At 41.7% G+C, this 23104-nt stretch overlaps 1 protein-coding gene and 1 pseudogene across 1 annotated transcript in view; one reads left to right on the top strand and one right to left on the bottom strand.

Annotated features, from left to right (window-relative positions):
- ndp (norrin cystine knot growth factor NDP) overlaps nucleotides 1-5539 on the top strand; it is a 43199-nt gene extending 37660 nt beyond the window's left edge. Inside the window, exon 3 of the mRNA XM_004081607.4 lies at nucleotides 4459-5539. Within this exon, the coding sequence (XP_004081655.1) occupies nucleotides 4459-4683 (225 nt within the window). The 3' untranslated portion in view covers nucleotides 4684-5539. The remainder of the gene's footprint in view (nucleotides 1-4458) is intronic.
- A 14105-nt stretch (nucleotides 5540-19644) lies between these two features.
- Nucleotides 19645-21794, bottom strand: LOC144988834 (uncharacterized; annotated as a pseudogene).
- Between the last annotated feature and the right edge of the window lie 1310 nt (nucleotides 21795-23104).

Here is a 23104-nt window from a genome sequence, read left to right as displayed (position 1 = left end):
TTTGCGTAGTTCATAGGTAATGGAAACGTGTCCAGTGAGACACAGCAACTTATCAAAATGTGGTTGGATGAATGCAGGCTCATTCATTCATTCAGTCATTTATTTTCTTCCATTTGTTCCCTTTCGGGGTCACAGGGCTGCCGGGGCTTATCCCGGCCACTTTTGGGCGAAGGCAGGGGACACCCTGAACAGGTCGCCAGTCTGTCGCAGGGTTACAGGCTCATTAAAAGAACTTTTAACATGACACAAATTGCTTCTCACTGTTTTCCCTAACAATCTATATGTCATAAACACTTATCAGTGTACCTTCATAGTCGTCACCACATCAGTAACTGCCTTGCAGCATGCCTCCACCAAACCATAGTAGCACGTATATACAGGCGTTCATAACTGGTCAGCGAAATATAAAGTTTGAATCAGTGAACTATCCCGACAAAGATTGCAAAGCAAAATGACTGCCATTATTCTTTCTCTCATTGTTTTGCCCCAATCTCGTAATTCCCTGCCAGAGTGAAGAGATTTTTAGTCACATGGATTTGTTAACAAATATCCAGTTGACAGCAGTCTGAATACAGACCAAACACAAGGTTCAGGACTCTATCCGGAACATATTAAGCGGACTCGGTCTGAACTAATGGACACACCTAGAACACACTAAACGTGCATTCTTGAACGTATGGTTAGCACATGGGGTTCACACTGGACAAGCAGGGAGGGGCTTCTTCTTCTTTTTTTACTGTTTATTTGTGCATGTCCACCACCTACAGTTGGTGAATCTTGCTCCAGGCTTTTTCTTTCACAGCTCTATTCTGACATATAAAAGACTTGGTGTCATGGAATTCCGCCCGTAAACAAACTGCTATTATTAATGTCTCCTTCATGATGAATTTTCAAATGCTTGCCAATTCTGTGGGGGAAAAAGGATCCCATCTAAAAGTTACAACAAAATCCAACTCCCTCATAGGTCAAAGTTTGACCTGCTTTAAATTTCAATGGCTGCGCATTTTGTGCGTGGAGCCCGAAAACGAAAAAACTTGTATAGCAACGCATGAATGCAAGAGTTCTGAATGCAGAGGTCCGAAACGCACATTTATATAAACTTTTCATTGGAAGTGGCCATTTGAATGTGTGTTGCTGACAGCGGTGTGAAATTAGCTTCAGAGGGACTCGGAAAACACAGGAATGCTGGCCTAAAAACTGCTTTTGGTCTGACCTGCCCCTAACAGGTCATTTTTCCATCTCTCCATCATTACCTCACATCATGCTTCATTTCTCGTGTCTGTGTCCTGCAAACTTATCAAGTTTCTCAGCTGGCAATGGTTTTTGGTCAAAGCAAACAGCTAGCTGTCAGCCTGCTGTCTCCTGTCTCATTTAGGGCCCCATGGAGGAGAGAAAGCAGAGAAAAGTATAGAGAGTGCAGAGTGAAGGATGATAAGGAAGCGCAATGCTCTCTGGGAAGTATCAGACAACTGAAGGACAGATTGAAAAAAGACAGATAACTCTATAAATTGCATCAGGCTTGAGAGAAAATTGCGTTTTTTTTGTTTTGTGCCAGGTCAGTTGGTTCTCAAGCATGACCGATTTCTTCTTTGTTCTTTTTAAATATTGAGACCCACTGAGCAGGTGGCAAAACCACAGCTTAGCTGGAGCGAGGCCTGCCTGTACAGCAGAAGTCTGTCTTTCTGTCACAGAGCTCGGAGCTGACAGGGGGGGGGGACTAAGAAGACATTTCTTCTTATCATGCGAATTGCAAAATGTGCATCTACAAACCCCTCTCCTTTGTGAATCTCCCCACATCCGTGAGAGAAATCTCTACGGTGAATTTTGAGACACTCCTAATGCAGCACGTCAACAAATGTCATTATTGGCTACTGAATCTGTCAAACACATCGTGCACATTTGTGAGAAACAGCATGCATATGTATGAAACACTTATTGTGCATTTGTGAAACATTTAGTGTGCATGTGTGAGACACAACGTGTGTGTTTGTGAAACACAGGGTGTGCATTAGTGAAACACAACTTGTGCATTTCCAAATTTATATTGCACGTTTGCATAAAATTACAGTTGTGAACCAGAGTGTGTGCATTTGTGACTCAGACTGTGCATTTCTAAATTATGAGACTGTTCTGGCCTCATAGTATTGAGGATGTTGGTGAGATTCCAAAGATGAACAGTAAACACAAACTATGACAAAAGCCGGTTTTGGAGACATTGCTTTTAGATTCAAAGTGTGGGAAGTGGATCTGCTGAACCGGCTTAACCCAAAACCTGTTTTCTGAGTTTGAAGCTCCAATGAAGTTTAAAATGTTGGATGAAACGTCGTTTTTCATAGTTTGGTTCCGCTTACAGCTGGCTTCCTCGGGTTGTCAACTTTGTTTGGGCAGGTGTGAAGGCAGGTCTGAATCCTGGTGTGGGAACTCTGGCCCATCTGAAAATGTGATTCACCTGCTAAGTGAAGTTTTTTTGTCCTTGCAGTCTGGATGCAAATGTATCATCCAGCAAAGGAGAAACTGTGAAGCAAAAGATCAGAGGTTTTGTTTTGTTCAGGCTGACAAATTATGTAAACATAGCAAATTTCAAGGAATACAATTTGTAGCAGTGAAGAGTTCTAATGCTGACCTATATATGGTCAGAACATTGTACACTATAGCTAGATTTTGTTCTATGTGATTTTTGCCTGGTCAGCAGAGTTGTAACAGCAGGAAAATGTCTAGAAGTATTGGTCTGTTTCTTAGAATGGAAATGTGGGAGGAAACAAAAACCAAATGAAGATGTGAACAGGTTTTCAGGCCCAATGGAACACCAGTAAGTCCATACTAAAGAGATGCAACCATTGTCTTCATAGAAATGTACTATCTTAGCATATCTGTTCAAACTGTACATGCAAAATAATTAAGATAGATATCAACATTAGTTATGCCTTGGCCACAGCTGCTCTTATGGGTAGATACGGCGTCTGTAAATGAAAATTAGCAAACCTTTATGGGGCATGCAGGTTTCCCTCAGGAAACATCAAAGTTGTAGACCACACAGTAAACCTTTAGAGAGAGAAAATGTTCACATACATTTTTCCCTTCGGGGATGCTGTGAGCGACAGGTCGAAGTGAACACTTAAGGGGAATTATGGGCACTTAAGGTGGCCATTTGACGCTCAAGGAAACTGCAAGACACATCTGTGCTCCCCTTAAGATGCGGCCGACCCTCTACACTCAACTCAAAAACCAGCAGAACCCATACGGGTCAACCTTCCCTGTACAGTTGCATGTGACTTGAGCTTTATTGTGCATTGTTTCTGTGATCATCTCATCTACAAACCCTTTTTCTGAATGTTGCAGCTTTCACACTTTTGTTGAAAGAACCTGAGGAATCAGCAGGTTATTGCAGGGTTTCCATGCACCATGGGCCCCAACAATGGTCGACCCACAATTAGAGCTTGGACGCCAACCAGCATGGTTCCACAAAGGTTCTGGTTCCGTAATCTGGTTCTGAAAATTCAATTAGCCCATCTATGGATTGGAATTTTACTAAAGTGATGTGAAATTAAAGAAAATGTTGTGACTGGAAAATCCATTTTTGTGTGAAAATTTGTCCTAATGGACCTAAACTTTTCAAATTTGAAATACTTTTGTCAAATTTTACAAAAGCCGCTTCAGTTCTGCTGAGCTAATTTCTTCAGTGTTTTTTTTTTTTTTTGCTGTATTTACTCAGTACATTTGCCAAAACCTATCCTACTCTCAAAGCAAAGATCAAACCAAATACTTTACATTTATTTGAAATGTTACTGGAAATAATTTTCCATTCTTTGAAGTGCACGGCAGACAATCCTCTCATGTTTTTAAAAGATAGGAATGCTAATCCACTTCATCTGTTTTATAAATGCACTGGGCATGAATGGAAGAGGGGGGTGTAGGAAAAGAAGGAGAACAGAAGAGGGGAGTGTTTGATGCCGTGATCCCTGGCCAGGACAAAGACAAATGGTCTTAAAGTGGCGACACACTTCCTCACATGCATGTGTGTGCATGTGTGTGTCACCCTGCCACGGCCCCAGACAGGCTTTTGTCAAAGTGGGTACATGGGTGGCGACACAGCAGCTGACAGAAGGACACGACACAGAAGGCTGTTTAGGGAGCAGCAGGAATGTTGTGACCCGCAGAGGAATGTCCGTTGGATGGTCTCAACACTAATCAGCTGGAGGTTTGTGTACACGAGTACATGTAAGCGGACGGGTCACACTTGGAGAAGACTGGAGGCTTTTATCTTTCCTCCCGATGTTACAGAACGCTGAGATTCAGCAGTTGCAGGAATGTGTCTGTTCTCTGCTATCTCTCTGTTTTGCAGGTGCAAGGTCGCGGAGGGCAGGCTGACACGAAACAAACCCCCTGCTGTCAAGAATCAGATAAAGGCTGAAGCTGATGAGAGCCTGATGATGATTTCCTGTTTCCTTTTGTCTGCAGATGGTGCTGCTGGCGCGCTGCGAGGGCCCTTGCAGCCACACCTCCCGCTCCGATCCCATCATCTCTTTCAACTCAGTGCTCAAGCAGCCCTTCAAGAACTCCTGCTCCTGCTGCCGACCACACACCTCCAAGTTGAAGGCAGTGAGGCTGCGCTGCTCTGAGGGGACTCGCATTACGGCCACGTACAGATACATCCTCGCCTGCAACTGTGAGGAGTGCAGCTGAGCAGGCGACAGATCCTTCCCTGACCTTCCAGACTGTCACACATTTTCCCCCAAAGATTTCCAGAGTGATTGATAGATGAGGAAAACGCAGCAGAGATTCTAGCGTAGGAGGTTTTGGAGAATCTTGATTTACTCCCTAAGATTGAGCGGCAGTTTTTGGGACTGGGGCGTCTTCTTTTCTCACTGCAGAAACCATTCAAAGCACATTTCTCTGAAGGTCAGATGCTGCTCCGACAGAGCAGAGCGACTCTCTGTAACTCAGAACTCACTCTCTCACCGAATGACTATGGGAGATCATAATCTGCATCAGACTTTGAGCTCCATCAAACACCCACCATGCATTTGACAACAAAACAACACGCCTCGTTAAAAAGCGGCATGGGAAAAGACGAGGGGGTCCGCGAGAGCCCAAACATATGGTGGACTCATAGAAGACCAGAACTCATACTCAGTCCCTGCTGACCTTCATGTGGCCGTAAAACATGACAGGAGAACTCATTCCGCCAAAAGAGAACTCTGAGAACAACTGACGGGTGAGCCGCCGCCTTCAGCTGATGTGGACTGTCATCAAAAATACCAGTGTTTATTTAAACTATAATCTATTTGAATCTTCATGATGTCATCGACGTAACTTCAACTGCTTTCCTGCAGGACTGATCAAACTGCTGCTGTGCATCACTTTTCTTGAAACTCTCATTAAAACACATGTACAGTATTATAGCCCTGTAAAACGTCAAGCTCTCATGCAGTTCCTTCTGTCTGTGTGGCTTTTTGTCCTCCAGAAGATGTAAGTCTGTCTGAAAGTGAAACATGTCAGCACTGTGGTCCATGTCCATTAAATCTCTCAAACTACAACAATTTGACAGTTCTTGCCATTTTTATTAGAAGCAGAGAAATGAAGCTTAACCCCACATGAGCTCTTTCCTTTGCTGGTGGATGTTCGTCTGTAAACAAATCAATCAGGATTTACTGAAATCTGGAAGCTTGGCCCCAAATGTCCCAATGTATCGATATACTAAGGTGCTTCTGCCAAAACTCACAATCTAAATTATTGGTTCAATCATCTGTGAGTGAGACGGTTACTAATGAGGGATGTCAAGCAAAGCTAATGATGCCAATGAAATGTTAGAAGCAGTTTGAAATGTAACAGAATTAAAAAAGCATCGTAATTTTCCTTACTAATAATTAAAAAAAACACATTTGTTGAAGGAAATGAAGAAAAATTCAAATAAATTTGGGATTTTTTGCTTAAAAATCGTTGTCAAATTGGCCAATTTGATCTAGAAAACGAGATGAGTAAATGAAGAAGGTTTTTCAGGACTGTACTGCTACCTGTACAAATGTGCGAGTTACATTAGCCTTACGGACACTTTAGCACATGCCGGACAATTGTATGATCCATTTTCTTGACATCCCTTATGCCTTACATGCACCTGTACAGGTACTGGGGGTTTTTGGGTTGTCCGGGCCACTGGATAGTCACGTGTCCAGGTATGTCCTGCATCTCCCTTGATGCTTGTGTGGCCACCTCAAGGAAAATGTAAGTTTTATGCACTTATGACGTATGAGCAATGCTGTTGTACTGCTGTTGTGCCCTTATGCCAGAGTCTAGTCATTAGTGAGGTGCAAGTTATGGTTATTTACAGACTGCATGAATGCCACATGCATGGGGTGTGCAGGTAAGTGCCCAAAGGACGCCTACTGTATACGATAGCAAACTACACTCTGATTGTCCAAATTCCTTATTTCTAACAGTCAGACTGCATTCAAGGTGTGCACACTTTTCACTTGAACAGCACGTTGTCTCTGCCAAGTTCAAGTTTGGGGAGGTTGAAAAATTAAAAATATATATGATATACCTGTGTCTCACCTACTTTCCCCTTACCTACCCTACACATTGTTCAAGTGGTCACTACCATCTGTTGCTCACAAGCATTCCTCTTCAAAACAATTGTGCATAAGCCTTTTTGCTCTATTTGCTCAACAAGTGGTCTACGATCTTAAAATGTCTCGTAGGCCACCTGTTTGCCCCATACATGTTTACCATTTTTATCCACAGACAGCCTGTATCCACCCGCAAGGGAAGTTGTGACAACGGAGTTAAGATGGATGAACAGGCCTCATGGGAACTCTGAGACACACTTGTCTTCTTCTTAAGTTCTCTGTTAAGTTCAACAGATCGGACAACCCAAAACCCACAGCAATCTCCCGTACGCGTCCATGTGACTGAGACTTGAAGACCTTCTCCAATGAAAACTGTGTTTTTGGTGTTTTTAACATGTTCTTGTGGCATTTTTCTGATGATGGAGGACATATTTAAGGAAAATTAATCTTAAAATTGTATTTCTGAGTATTTCTTTATTCAAACTGTTGTGAATCAGGAGCAGACAAAAAAGGCAAATGAAAGCTTGTAGGTGTGAGTTGAAGCTACTGTGGTAAGGCACAAGCTCCCTTCGTCCATTTATTCTGAAGCATCCACTTGTAGACAAATAAACACATGAAAGTCTTTGTTTTCTTTGTCTGAGCTGATATCTGGTTTAAAACTGTATGACTGGATAGCTACAATATTGATTACCATTTTTGTTTCATCACTAATGTTATCTTGGGGTTGTGAGGGGCTGGAAGCTAGTAGAAAAATGTGTAAACAGATAGATGATGGGAAATGAGTACAGCATAATCAGAATTAAAGGACCACTGGGAATGCTTTTACAACACATCATAAAATGAAATCCAGAGAAACCACATTTGTCTTTGGATCTTTGGGTTCTTTTGGAGCTGGTCAGTGATTTGTGGAGGAAAATTCACAGGAAAATCTGCAGTTTCACACAGACATCTAACAGGACTTTTGCTAAATCTCAAAAGGCTCAAAGGAGAACTAATCCTGAGCAAATTAGGCTTCAGAGTGGTTTCACCCTGACTGTGTAAACATAAGCATTAGCTTGTATTTAACTTGAAAACATAAATTGACAAGACATTCTTTTGACAAACTGGTTTCCGGTTCAAAGCCTTGTCTGAGACAGATTCAGTCGTCCGTTATAAGCCCCAGTGATCGGCCATATTTTCCTGCTTCAGACATCAAAGAGGAAAAAGTTAAGCTTGAACATCTGATCTGCTGAAGGATCATTTCTACAGATGGAAGGATTCGACATGACCTGTTTTTACAGCTCACCTGCTTTCTCACAGGAAAAAAAAGATGGAATGACTCGAATTGCAAAGTCAAATATTTTGATGTAATCAGGGGTGTGAAAAATGGTTGTATTTACCTTCATCTAAGGTCTAAAACAGCTGTAGGGAAGTGAAAATGAGCGGTGAAGCTCACATCAAAGGCAAATTAGAACGAGTTTCGCCAGCCGGATCAAACGCACGCTCATTCCCAAAGCTCAGCTGAGCATGTGAAGGACGTCTGAATCCAGTCCAGAAGCTTTACAAACCTGCTCCACGTGTGGGCCCAGTTACATCATGTGAATACTAAAGTGGCCTGTCATAAATGGTATGAGACACAGTCTAATGTTCTGAGGAAACAGCCATAATGAAGCTTTTGCTCAAAAGTATTATGTTTTACCTCAGACTTTCCAGCTAATAGTGTTTTTCATCAGGGATATAAAGCAGATCTTGTTATAATTGAGACTGTATAGACTGCTCTGTAACCTTTTATGGAAAACCAGCTTGTGAAGTTCTAGTTTTAGGCTCATCTAAGCTATGGCAGAATATGAATCCAGGGTGGATGAACAGGCTCTCGTTTCAGGATTCCTGTCACTAATGGATGGAGTAAATCAGCCTGTTTGCATGATCGGAGGATCAAATTAGTTTTTTCCCCCCAAATTATGACAAAAATGTTAATCTGGGCACGCCTGGGGCAGAACTCCAGAGCCTTCAGGTTCTATGGTTTTCATCTGGACTCACACGCTCCACACACAGATGTTCCTGTGGTCTTCTGAGCTTTCCCTCACTCTGAGAAATACAATGTTCTGTGGACTTTTCAATCCAGACTACAACTGACAGCAGGGCTATCTGCTCCACACATGATCATAATGAAATCCTTTTTCCTCCGACTCAGGAGATTAATCTGCCTCTCGTGCTGTCTCCTCTCACTGAACCTCTCCTTCATCAACAGAGCTGGAGTTGAGAAGAGGCATTTCCTCGCTCCAGGCAGAGAGGGGGTAATTAACCAGGTAACGAGTGTGACACTGACACGATAATGGCTTTTGAGCTGATCCGAGCTGCTCTCTTTTCAGGCTCCAATGGAACAAAAGCATAAAGAGGCCGTCAAATTGTGGACCCTCAGATTAAAAAGGAGAAAATATGATCAGAAACATATTTTATATCTTTGCCTCCTTCCAGGTGTGAGGCGGCCTGGCTGACAGATGTGGTCTTTTTATGTCACATGAGAAAACACACTATAGTTATTCCTTCTAGATGCTAATCATAATGACCTGCATTTAGTAAAAAATCATAGAGAGGCCAAATATCAGTGGACTGCACCAAAGGTGCCTGCTCATTAACCAAAACTCACGTCTGTGTGTTTATTATCCCATCATAATCCCAGACATGGACCACAGCCATGAGCTGCAGGCCTCACAATGTGACCATTGAATGTTTTTCACGTCTACCACGGTGAGGTCTGCGATCATGCTTTTCGCACACACTACACTGAGAAACAATCATAACACTTATGAAGCATTAAAAGTTCAGGTTTGCAGTTTTTCCAAGTCTGCCTTGAAACAATAAGCATGTGCCAAAGAGAACAGAGAAATGAGCTTTGCTTGCTATACGGGTTTATTTATTCATTTATTTTAATGATGGTACTCCATCAACTGAAAAAGGAGAAGTACATGAGCCAGGGTTCTCCCTGATCACTGACTTTCAGGCGTTATACCAGCCAACCTTTAAAGAGGTGCCGGAGTGCAAAAAGGTTTCTCAAAGTTGTTTTTTTATAATGCTGTTTCACAATTTTAAATGAATTAACCAAAGATAGACATGTAAATAAGCAGTTAAAATCACTGACATCTTAAAAACCCAGTCTGATGAGTTGTTTTTTGATTTGATTGTGTGTGTTTTTTTTAACATGCTCTTTATTCTATCGAGGAAAACTATTAAAAAATGAACTTAAAATTGCATTTCTGAATATTTCTTTATTCAAAATGTTGTGAATCAGGTGCAGACAAAAAAAATGCAGACCTTGTAGGTGTAATGTCAAGGCCTCTACGGCAAGCCACTTGTAGACGATTAGATCCATGAACTTCGTTGTTTTTCTCGTCTGAGCTGCCGTCCGGATCAAAACTGTCCAGCTGGACAGCTCTTGTATTGCTCAACATTTTAGTTGCACTTCTTAAGTTAACTTGGGGTTGTGAGGGGCTGTAAGCTAGCAGGAGAGAGTGTAAACAAATGGATGTTGGGAAGTAAGGGTAGGCTTACTCCCGCCAACATTCCCGCCCACAACTCATAGGTGAATTTATAATGAACTACTACTGCTCTGCAAAAACTACGTCCTTGAAAACGAGACAGATTTTGTTTTTTGATTTTGTCTAAAAATGGCATCATCATAATTAAAAGATCACTGGGAGCCCTTTTACAAAACTTTATCAAAAGATGAATGGAGTTAAAGCAAAGTAAATGGTAAATGTTGTGTAGTGATATAGCACTTTTTGACCTTGCTTTAAGGTCCAGATTGCTTTACAGTCACAGCCCCATTCACCCAAACAGTGGTGCGTTTATGTTTTATCTGGACCATTGATTGAATATGACTGGCCTGAGTGACCCCTCCCCCTTGGCGTTCCAAACAGGAAGTACCCACCCTGCTAAGAAGCCAAACTCCCATAGACTTCTATAAAGAAAAAAACAGCTATTCCTCAGTCATTCTATTGGTCAGAATAACCATTCTTGATCTGATACAATTTTGTTTTTAAGAATCGTGACATTCTTTCTGTATCACAAGTTATTCAAGTTTATATACTGAACAATCACGTCTCAACAAAAGCATGTAGTGCCTACTCACCCCATGTCCAATCGAAATCTTTGATTGACAGATTTCCCAGAACCCACTTTCAGAGGTAGAGGAGTGGACTTCCAAAAAGCTCACTCCTAATTGGACAGAGTGAATGCCATTGTCTGGCTCGTCTGTGCAGTGGAAAAATGATGACTAAATCGACTTCATTTGTTTGGAGCTTGAAGTAAACCATTTTCTTTTGGTGATGTCACACTCACTCAGTCCAGTTCTCATGTACAGTCAATGATCTGGCCATCATTAATGTCTAGTTTACAGAGCTTTTTTTAACTTTATAATGATTGAGGAAAAACAGCATAAAATGCCATTTTGACTGCATGACAAGAGTTTAAAAAATAACTCTTAATTTGAATGAATGAAAGTTTATTCTGGGCTGTGCAGTGGTGCAGTGGTTAGCACACTCATCTCACAGCCAGATGGTTCTGATTCAAATCCCTGTTGGAACCTTTCTGTGTGGGATTTGCATGTTCTTCTCATACATAGGTTCATTGATGTCTCTGAATTGTCTCTAGGTGTGCTCCTGAGTGTGTGGCCCTGTAACAGACTGGTGACCTGTTCAGGGTGTTTCCCGCCTTCACCCAACAGTAGCTGGGTTGGCTTCAGCAACTCCGTGACCCCAAAACAAATTCAGCAGGATCTGAAGATGGATAGAAAGTTTATTTAAGTTTTTATTTTTAGGAACTTGGGCAGAACTTCTCCTAACTACTGCTGCCCCCTGCTGGTCAGTCACACGACCTGCACCTGTGGTGGACTGATGCACTATGCAATGAAAAATGTGTGTGCATGTGTGACCGCACAAGAAAGCATTACAGTTTTACCCAAATGTTAAAACATCAAGTGCTTTTTCCAAACCAGTCGATCAATTTTTTTAACTCTTCTCAAAAACATCAGTCATTGGTCTAAACCTGAATCAATAGTTAACTCACAATTTGCAAAACTCTAATTTACACTTGGCAGAACACATGACGCATTCTTGCTTTCAAAACACAGTTGGCATTCACAACACAAGATGCAAAAAGATAACACAAAGAGGCAAAACTCAAACTCTGTTCCAACACAGCAGTCACCATCAACACACTACTGATCAAAACTGAAGGCATTTCTTGCAAATCAACTGCAGTGAATATATGAACAGTTCTAAAACAACTGAGCACCTTTTCAAATATGAATAACAGAGCAAGACCCGCACCAAGACCTGAACCTGCACCGAGACCTGGGCCTAGACAAAGGACAAGAGTTTCTGCAAAGATCCAGGCCATAGTTATTGACCATTTGTCTGTTTATGGAATGAGCATGAGGGAATCGGGTCAAAGGGTCAACCCTCAGCTCAGCAGATCCAAGTTATTAATCATCATCATTTATATGGACAGTCAATGAGAAAATGACGGGGAAGACTTTGTTATGGCACAATGTCAGTTTCTACAAAAGTTTGCTCATCAGACAACACAAAGTTCAAAGTTCAACACAAATCCCCAATTTGTATTCGTTTTCTTCCACCTTGTTCTCCATTCCTTGACCCAATTGAAAAATGTTCTCTACTTGGTATTGGAAGGTTTACGAGAGACAACCATACACTCGAGAAAACCTGTTTCAGGCCACGGACACAGCTCGTCCTGACATTTCAGTTGTGTTTGTGAAGGCCAGAGCAGGCACACAAGACCGTTTGTTCCTGTTGTGTGGCTGTGATGTGCATGAAGTCCTCCATTCTGGGCGGCCGTGGTGCAGTGGTAGGGCGGTCGACCTCCAATCGTAAGATTGCGGGGTTGACTCCCACCTTGCCCGCCCATGTGTCGAAGTGTCCTTGGGCAAGACACTGAACCCCTCCTTGCCTCTGGTGGAAGGTTGGCGCCAGTGTTCGGCAGCGGAGCCCCCACCAGTGTGTGACTGTGTGTGTGAATGGGACTGTGACTGTAAAGTGCTTTGGGACTTCAAAGAAGGTAGAAAAGTGCTATATGAGTATGTGCCATTTACCATTTTATCATTTGGTCTGACCTGCACAGAGATAAGATGGTGAAGTGCGACCCTGGACTTACAGTAAAAATTAAAAAAAAGAAATCCTGAATACTGTTTTCTCTTTTTGGGGGGTGGGGTGAGCTTTATATCATTTTGTGAACAGTGTCTAGTGTTTTGTTGTGTAGTGTGATGTGTTTGCTGTGTGTATTTGTTAGTTCTGACGACAGAGTAGTCATCGTTGCCTCAAAGTGAACTTTTGACTGTAGGGTTAATAATAATAAATAATAATAATAATTTTTATTTGTTAGGCGCCTTTCTAGGAACCCAAGGTTGCTGTTCATAAAAATGAAAATAAAAATAAAAGTAATAAAATGTACTATAAAATAAACAGTTAAAATAGGCCAGGTATAACAAGTTATGGAGGGTAATGGGCAAGTTGGAAAAGGAGTTTTTAATTTCTTGGTGAATTGTGGGAGAGAGCCAATATTTCTGAGATCAGGAGGTAGTGAGTTCCACAGCCGGGGGGCAGAGCAGCTGAAAGCTCTGCTTTAAGTATTTAGCTTATATTTAGATTATATCTTGAAAATTGTGTTTGGTGTTTGTTTTAAATTGGTCTAATGTTTCAGAAAATGTGTTTTAGCAATTGGGAAATACCTTAAATACGTTAACGTTACAGTTTGTTTGTTTTATACATTTAAATCAGCTTAAAATCATGTTGAATCTGTGTCAGACAAAGCTTTCAGTGATAGTTTGCCTAAAGACCTGCTGGAGCTCCACCACTGTCTCCTGTGTCGTTTGTCAACTTTTTCATGCATACATTTAATTAGTTTTTATAGTTTGAGGTGCTTTAGCCCAATGAGAAACTACCCTTTGGGGTAAATGCACAAACAAAACCAACCACAAAAACTGTAAACATGTGTGAGAGCATTATCCTTCAGAGTGAAAGAGCTGAACAAAGGCACAGCAAAGACAAAGTACCCAAACCAATGGAAATGTTTCTTACAATGGTCATCAATTTTTTTTAACCAAGTAAATTGCACTGTAAAATGGGTAATCCTAGCATTGTGTTTGTGTGTGTGTGTGTGTGTCGGGGGGGGGGGGGGGGGGGGGGGGTCCTATCAAAAAAGTAGCTCTCCTTGAGGATTGAGCTCCTTCAGTCTTCCAGCTGCTTTGGCCGTGTGGATTTTTCTGCTTGTTTCTGTTAGCTGTTTTCTGCAGGCTAAATGAAATTACCAAAAGCTCAAATTGCCACAATCAACAGTTCTGTTTTTTTTTACCTGCTGTGTCTTGTGTGCAGGTTTGCTGTGGGTTCTCCTGGAGGGCTCCACCCCCCTCCTGTGGCACACAGCTGTCTGCACTTTAGGCTAACTTGTTTGTGCTCTATTTAGTGTGTCGGTTTCTGCTCTCTGCATCGGTGTGTTGCAGTGGGCTGAACTTTAGGAAATTAAAATGTGAATGGATTTCCCATTCATTCTTGTTTACTTGTTTGTACAAAATCAATTATTACACCCATTTTATTCATACAGAAATCCATTTTTTTGTGCTGTTTAGAAACATTATGTTGTTGGGGCCATTAAGCCAATCTTTATAATACGGAACTTCTAAATCTTTACAAGAAAAGAATTATAACAGTTATATTTCTATGTAATACTTTTGACAGCACATACAAGTTCCTTTCAAAATAAAATACATCTTGCTTTAAATAAGATCCTGATACAGTAGAACTTTGTTTCGGAATAGCAACTAGACCTCTTACCATCATTTTCCTCAGTTATTTGACCTGAGCATTTTGGAGGAAAGGGAAAGCTCTCAATGCCTCTTGATTTAGTACATCAGCGGTGGTTAAAAAAAGTTTTTACTCCTCCTCACTGCAGTTTAGAAATCTAAAAATAAATGACAAAACTTATATTAAATTAAATTGTTAGCATTTTTCTTCAAAGCTAAAGAGCCTCAATGAAAGAATAAAAGGGTCAGAAGTGGCTCCAGAACCTCAGGTTACAGACCCCTCTTCTAGTGCTTTTGTGAAGCACTAGACACAAGCAAGCAGTCGCAAAATGCAGGACTGCTTGTGGTTCCTAGAATTAGTAAAAGTACAGTTGGAGGTAGAGCGTTTAGCCACCAAGCCCCTGTCTTATGGAATAAACTCCCAGCTCATGTAAGAGAGGCCGACTCAGTTTCTACATTCAAAGCTAGACTGAAAACATTCCTATTTGGACAGGCTTATTGTCAGACTAGTTAGTATTAAGAGATTATTTAACTTAATGTTAGTTTGTTTAAATTAAACTTAATAATAACTATTTCTTTTAAAAGGCTGCTAGAAGTTGAAGCTGGGGTAACTATGGTGCACTGGGGTTCTGTCCTCTTTCCTTTTTTACTTCTACCCTTCCTCTCCTCTATTCTTGATCATAATTTATCATTTAGTTCTCCATGCCTCTGTTTGGTGCAGTGCGATTCATGTATTGTCCCTCTTTTCCTCTCCCCTCCTGGGGAGTGGGAGTGCTTCCAGACTCCAGTTGTTTCATCCGTGCTCCAGTTCCTGACCGTTTACCTCGTCTCTGCTCCCGCTCCTACACCTGGCTGTGGATCCTGACTCTGGCTCATCTCTGGCTCGTCTCTGCTCTGTACCTGACCGAGTACCTCGTCTCTGCTCCTGCTCCTACACCTGGCTGTGGTTCCTGCCTCCGGCTCATCTCTGGCTCGTCTCTGCTCTGTGCCTGACCGAGTACCTCGTCTCTGCTCCTGCTCCTACACCTGGCTGTGGTTCCTGCCTCCGGCTCGACTCGCGCCTTTGACTGTCCCCACAACCACGGCTGGATGAAGCTCGTCTGCTGGACTTTTATATATGTAGTTGTAGATTTAGATAAGTTAATTCTTCTCTAAGAGTTCTGGTAAATCGCCTGTCCGTCCTGGGGGAGGATCCCTCCTTCATGTGGGCACCCCTGAGGTTTCTTCGTTTTTTCCGGAATCCGGTTTTTTTGGGAGTTTTTCCTTACCGCGAAGGGGGGTCTAAGGGCAGGGATGCCAGTATAGCTTAGTCAGTTTGTTAGTTCATTTTAGTATTTTTCTATTGAACTCTTTGTATTCGTGATCCTTTTGATTTCATGTTTTACTTCGAAGCCCATCGAGACGACTGTTGTTGTGATTTTGGGCTATACAAATAAAATTGAATTGAAATTGAATTGAATTGACAGCCTCCAAAACAATGCAAAGGGGGGATTAAGAGCAATCATTTTGGAGGTTTGTGGAAAATAGGGCTACAGGGGAAAAAGGCTAAAAAATCCAATGCAGCTTAATTTGAGGAGAAATAAAACAAGGCGAGGAGTTTTTTAACAGCAAACCTGAACTCCTAAACTGGGCTAACTGCAAGAATGAATAAAATCTGGATCCTTTAAGTATTGGGAAAGCTTCTTAGAAACAATATCAAAGGGAAACCATGGCCAGCTATTTCTATGTTTTACACTGTAATTAAGTCTTTAAAGGCAGTCAGCTTTATCTGCATCAAAGCTTTTCAATCTGAGTCTACTCATTGCTACAGTCATGTTTTAACTACAACAACATCATAAAACCTGATGCTGAAAATCTTCCCACAAACCCAAAATTGCAACATTGTGATAAAACAGCATTTCAGTCAGACAACTCTTGCAGTAAGAAATATTTATTTGACATTTTCCACATTCTTTTAGTTGGCATTCACATATTTTCGTTTGGCATAAGGCTCCGTTCAATTCCATGAGAAATTTCCATAACACTTTCGGGTAACAAAACCCCCCCTTTACGGAGCCCACAGGTGGAAGCCGGGGAGGAGGGTGGGGCGAAGAATGAGCGCTGAAGGTAAGAAAGAGAATGAACGACTGCGCACCTGGGCTTAAATAGGACGCTGAGCAGGTGAGTTAATTGACTGAACCGCCCTAGGGTATTTACCTGTAAAACACTGCAGCGAGTATCTGCCCGAAATACGATAAATCGTCATTTATGATGGTTTATCAGGTTACAATGTGGATTTATGCTCCAACAGGTCTGTGTGGGGATTGCCTTTTCTTCCACGGTCTTGTCCACAGTGCCACTGAGGGGATGAGGATATGCTAGCATGGGCTTTAGCAGTTTATTCCATAAATGAGGATTAGGATTAACTACAGTCATGGTCAGGTTAACCCAGAGGGGATGCCATACCATAAGGCTAATTTAATATTTTTCAACTATTACCCATTTTTAAATTACATTTGAGAATGATTTGGTTTAGTGTAATCAGTTCTTCATTGTCAGGTACTCTCAGGATCTAGTGGTGTAGGAGCCAATAAACAGAAGACAGGATGTGTCAAAAACCTAAACATTTAATAAAGTGAATCATGAAAAAACAATGAAGAGACAAAAAGGGGACAAAGGAGATGCCCTGACAATTAAGAACTGAGAAGCAGACACTGATAAACATTGAGGGTCATTAACAGAAATGAAAATGGGTGTGGATGATCAACCTGAACCTGCTGTGACTGTGACAGGAGGACAACTCAGAACAGAATACCAAGAAATATCCTCACAAACTGTGCACAAATAAGAAAATAAAATAAGAAAATGACAGAAAAAAAGGCAAATCAATGATAAAAGAATCAATCAGATTCCAATCACTAAAATAAGGCTTTCTTTTCAATCAAGTGAGGAATAAATCCTGAAGCTGACCTCACATGAGCACCAGAGGGATAGGTTGTAATGAATTTATGAACAGAAATGAAAAAGTTGTTGCCATAGTGACGCCTAAAACCCCACAACAGTTAATGTATTAATCTGAGAATCTGCAAACAGCCACAAGAGGGAAACAAAAACTGCACAATGAAAGAAGAAAGGAAACGCATGTGTGAGTGCAAGCCTGTGAGTCCACAGCCTGAGAGCTATAGATGTAGGTTACTGTGTCAGGAGAGGAGAGCTATAAATAGTCACCAGATTGTTTAGTTCTCATCTCCGTGGGCTATTTTAAATCAAATCACTTGATCACTGAAGGTGCTGTGGAAAAAAGAGAATCTTTCTGGTCAGATTGTTGCTGTGTTTTCATTAACCCCTTTAACTCGTTCCTGCATCTCCTATTCCTGTTTAATCCTGGAGCTCTGATCAGGGCAGAAGACATCCTGAACAGATTAACAGTCCTCATTGCAGGTTTGGACTCACCAGTCCATCCACCTGCATCCTTTTGAGCAATGATTTTTGAGCCAGATATTCTCTTAATAGGTCTAGACAGCTAATTCCCAGAACAGCCCTTTTGCACCTTGTTGTTTTCTGTTTGCTTTCAAATCATGTATTCAGTTTATGTTTTTACATTGCTTTATGTTTCTGAAAAACCCCCCAATGGTTGGCTCTGACAGGTACTAAGACCCACCTTCAACAGTTACATTAGGCATATTTAAATTAGTGGCTCTATAATAGGTTAATTATCAGTCAAGAATACTTTTTATTCTTGCTACAAAAACATTGCATCTCCACCCATCCATTCATCCATCAATTTTTTAAACCAGCTGAATGCCTTTCAGGGTCAAGGGCTGCTGGAGCCTATCCCAGCTACTGTTGGGCTACATCTATTCACTGTATCCGAGAACTGGACCAAGCAATTGCGAGGTCATCCATAGAAAATGGTTCACTTCCAGCTCCAACCAAATGAAGTCATTTCAGTTTCCATTTGTTGCGATACAGACGCCACCATGTTGGAGCCAGAGGACATCAGTAAGCAGTGATTGGTCCAAATCAGTCTGGGTAAACATTTCTATGGTAACCACTCTCAGACTGGACTTGTTGGAAAACCACACCCCTTCCGCTGTAAGTGTGTTACATGAAATCTGCTAATCAAACGTTCTATGTAAGACCACATGCTTTTACTGAGGCATCTGATTGGTCAGTTTATAAACTTGAACAACTTGCGATAAAGAAAAAATATCATTAAAATAAATTAGGATGATCAAGAAATTATAAAAGTCCGGTGCTTCATATTATAGCATTTGTAAGCTATGAACTGGTGCTTAATCTGGGAAAAGTATTAATCATTTGGTGTAGCCTCCCTTTAAGCTATGCAATTAAAATTATTAAAAACCAAGTCCAACAAACCTCTTGGACTTGGGCCCCTTTTGAACTAACCGATTTAATTCTCATTGACAGTCAATGAACCATCCAGCCTTGACAGGTCAGTAGCAGGGCCACACCCTCACATTTAAACCTAAGGACAATTTAGAATTCAATTCAAATCAAGGACATTTTATTTATATAGCCCAAATTCACAACAACAGTCATCTTAGTGGGCTTCGTGAGTCTTGTAAGTTAAACATATAATCAAAAAGGATAATAAATACATAGAATTCAATTTGGAGAAAACTCCTAAAAAAACCTCAGGGGTGCCCACATGAAGGAGGGATCCTCCCCAGGGACGGACAGGCTGAATTCATAGAGAAGAATTAGCTTCTCTAACTCTACAACTACGTATTTAAAGTCAAGCAAAAGATCTTCATCAAGTTGAAGTTGGGGGACGGCTGGGGGCGCGAGTCGAGCCGGAGACAGGATCCACAGCCAGGTGTAGGTGCAGGAGCAGAGGCAAGCCAGAGACGAGGTACACGGTCAGGTACAGGAGCACAGATAAGCCAGTACATGAATCGCACTGCACCAAACAGAAGGTCGGAGAACTAAAGGATAAATAAATGATCAAGAATAGAGGAGAGAAGGAGAGTAGAAGTAGATGAGAATAGAGGACAGAACCCCAGTGCACCATAGTTTCCCCAGCTTCAAACTTCTAGCAGCCCAGTGACTTTATTATTATTGTTAAGTTTACTTTAAAAAAATTACCAGTAAATTAAATATTCTCTGAACACTAGCTAGTCTGGCAATAAGCCTGTCCAAAGAGGAATGTTTTAAGTCTAAGTTTGAATGTAGAAATTGTGTCAGCCTCTCTTACATGAGCTGGGAGCTTATTCCATTAGACAGGGGCTTGATGACTAAAAGCTCTACCTCCAACTGTGCTTTTATAAATTCTAGGAACCACAAGCAGTCCTGCATTTTGCGAGCGAAGTGTTCTGTTAAAACAATAGTCGATAGGAAGTCTGAAAATTCAGTAAAAAATTCTGAATACGGACAGGGGGGGGGCGATAAATAATTATGAATAAAACAGGTTTTTGAGTCTTCCTGTTTGGGTGATTTATAGACAATAAAATGCTTTCAAAGGAGTTAAATACATGTTTGACTTTAGGGCTGAGAAGTAAGCCAGACTGGGATATTACTGCCAAACCACCTCTTTTCCCTGTCATCCTGTTGGAGCCAAGTTACTGTTAAAGCTAGTAGACTAAGTTTGTTATCAGTTAATTACTGATAATTAATTAATTAACTCATTGACTAAGAGGGACTTAGAGCGAATGGATCGAATGTTCAATAAACCACATTTAATGACATAATTCTGATTGTGGGTACCGCTGTCTGTCACTGTAAGGTTTCTGTGCCTCACTCCTTTCACTTGCCTTTCAGCACAGAAGCTAAAGCTAGGTCCTGCTTGACTTTCCCTGCATGGGTTTTGCACCAGCACTAAGGGAGGCCCAGAGGAGAGTTTTACACTTCTGCTCTGCACCCGGGTCTCGTCTCTTGGTTGTTAGGTTGCACGACGAAGCCTAACAGAAATGTTCCTACAAAAGAAGAGCGGCACCGTCCAGAGTAGGATGGACGCCATCTCTCCGCATGAGACCGGGCTTCCCCCAAAACGTGCCCCAATTGTCAACAAAACCAACGCTGTTTTCTGGGCACCATCTAGAAAGCCAGCGGTTAAGTGATGAAAAGCAGCTGTACATTTCATCACTAAGTTCGACAGGGGACCAGAGAAAATGACAGTGTCTGACATCGACTTAGCAGGTTTACACACCAAAGCTACGTTTTACTTAAGAACCTATGATTGTCTCCGTCGGGTATCATTACCGCCTGCGTGAATCACGACTCGACGGAACCTGGACTTACTCTGAGCTAATATCCTAAGGTTTCCCTTGATGTAACCAACTCTGGCCCACAGATAACGCCTGACTGTTGCCGCTGGGAGCTCTACGTTTCTAACTACAGAAGAACCGCTAACCAGAGTTGAGGGTTCAGTGAGTGTGTCGCTGAGGGGGGAGAGCCTATTACTAACGTGGAGTCTCGGGTGTTCTAAGTTTTTGCGTTTCCTCCAAACCGGTTCAAACCCTCCCAGTGTGCTTCTGGGCTGCTGGGAAGGCGCTGGGGTGCTAACTAGATTAGTCCTGGCAGCGCACCCCGCGCTACGAGTAACAACCTGGCTAGCCGGCTTACCTTCCACTCTGCGGAGTCGCACTCCTAACTGCTCAAGCCTGGCCTCCAAGTCTAACACAAGACTACACTTACCACATCTACCGCTATCTTCACTAAAGGAGGCAGGATCCTCACTTAACATATGGCACATGGGGCAGGAAAATCATCAGTGAACCTATGAAACATGTTCTTGGACTGTGGGAGGAAGCTGGAGTACTCAATGCATCTCTTTTTTACAATTTATGCGACCTGTAAAAACAGGCTGAGATATTTCATCCTTCCACCACTCTCCCTTCATAAACTACATTTCCCTCTCAGGTGTTGGCCTTTGACCTGTGGAAATGTATTATTGTTACAGGGATCAATACAGCCTACAGTCCATCAAGAACTTCATAAAAATGCTTCAGTCTTCTCCGTGTGTCTCTCCAAACTTCCCTTTCAGCTTTGGACAACACTGACGAAGGTTGGTCTGCATCCAGCCATATAGGTGTATTTCCACCACCCACAGTACTGGGACATGGGACAGTGTAAGATCACACACAATTTTAATAGACACTGGAACGAAAAACTGTTTGGCATCACGGTTTCTGCTCTGAAACCAAGAGTGTATTGCTGCGCTTTGGCGCAGTGGTTTGCTAACCAACAAAATCTCATATTTTTCTCCTTCTCACTTAAAGAATTCCTTAAATTGAAATAAAATCGTTTTTTCATGCTTCTTGAAGCATGTACAGCTGTTTCTTCTCCTTCAGTCACACAAACCCGAAGCTTGTTTTTTTTCACATACATTCTTCTCTTCAGTATTGTTTGTCTGTCTGCTATAACTCCACACCGTTTTCTGTATTCCTGTTTCTTTCCTTTAGTGTCTTCGATGTATTTACACCAGAGGGTTCTGGTGTTTACACAGTTTCTGCTTCCTGGCTGCTCCTCTCTGACAGAGTTGAAGTCAGACACTTGATTCTACAAGTTTCTTCTGATTAAACACTCTCTTCTGTCGCTTCATGAAGATTCATTGAATTTACCCTGTTTGCTTTTCCGAAAAATAACCTTTTCTACAATAATTGCGACGTTGCACTGTGAACTTAAGTGCATTAAAATGACAGAACACTGCATTTAGGACAATAACCAGACTGTGTGTATATTTACATATAATTTAAACTGTTAAAGCTCAGTTCTGGTCCATCATGTCAGCATTTTATTTTTTCATTTGAACTCACTGACTGCTCAATAAATGAGACAAAAACACATTAAAAAATTGGCAGCTATAGAAGCAACATAGTAGATATAAATGTAAATGTTCTACTGGTGGAAAGTGGATTCTATGTTTTGAGTGATGTATATCTTAAATCCCTAGTTCACAAAAAACTGCACAAAGAAAACAACTAAAAATGTCAGAAATTTACTCTCAGTGCCACAAATAAAAAGAAAGTTGTAACCCACAGTACAGATTAAGAAACATTAGTGTTATTTTGATTTTGGTTGTATTGTGATTACATAGAGGTACAGTAGACACATCACCCAATTTTTTACTTTCCAGCAATAATAGTGAGCAATTTTTGTTTTAATTTATTTATTTTTTTAACTTGTCTGTCCAACAGCTGAGCAGACAGATGAGAGCTGAAAGCCTCTTGTGTTCAACATCTTTTACTGTTACAATGAGGGTTATGAAACATTTGCCTCACTAGGTGTATATTTAAAAGAACCTCTTTTGTAATTTAGGCTAAACTTTATTTATCTTACTTATATCTGTGACAGTCTGTTGTTGGACCGGACGGAAAAGAAAAGAAGGGAAGAGGAGAGATGGATGTCTGGGGGTTAGGAGGGGGATTAAATAGGGTGGGGGAGTAGAACCGTGAAGCAGCATAAGACAACAAGTTGCTGGATGTTTATAATCATTACAGTCAGGTTTAAAAGTAATCCAAAAGGGGGCGGGGCCTGTCCACACGCACACCGAAATGCCACAAACATACCTGTGGGTTCCAAAAATGCCCACATACAAAACATGCCAACATGTACACAACACACAATACCCCCCTGCAACACCCGCACGGCAGCAGATAGAGAACAACCGCCCGCCGGGCAATCACATCCGCCACCCAGGCCAGGGCCAGCAGGACCGCCACGGGGGCCACCAAAGCCAGAGAACGGGGAGGCACCAGGGGACAGAGAGTGCAAGCTCCAGCCCAACCAGGAGAGCAGT

Source organism: Oryzias latipes, chromosome 21, assembly GCF_053564925.1.
Source record: "Oryzias latipes strain Hd-rR chromosome 21, Olatipes_Hd-rR_3.1".
NCBI lineage: Eukaryota > Metazoa > Chordata > Actinopteri > Beloniformes > Adrianichthyidae > Oryzias > Oryzias latipes.
Note: the sequence above shows the minus strand (reverse complement) of the source record. Positions and strands in the feature narration are given on the sequence as shown.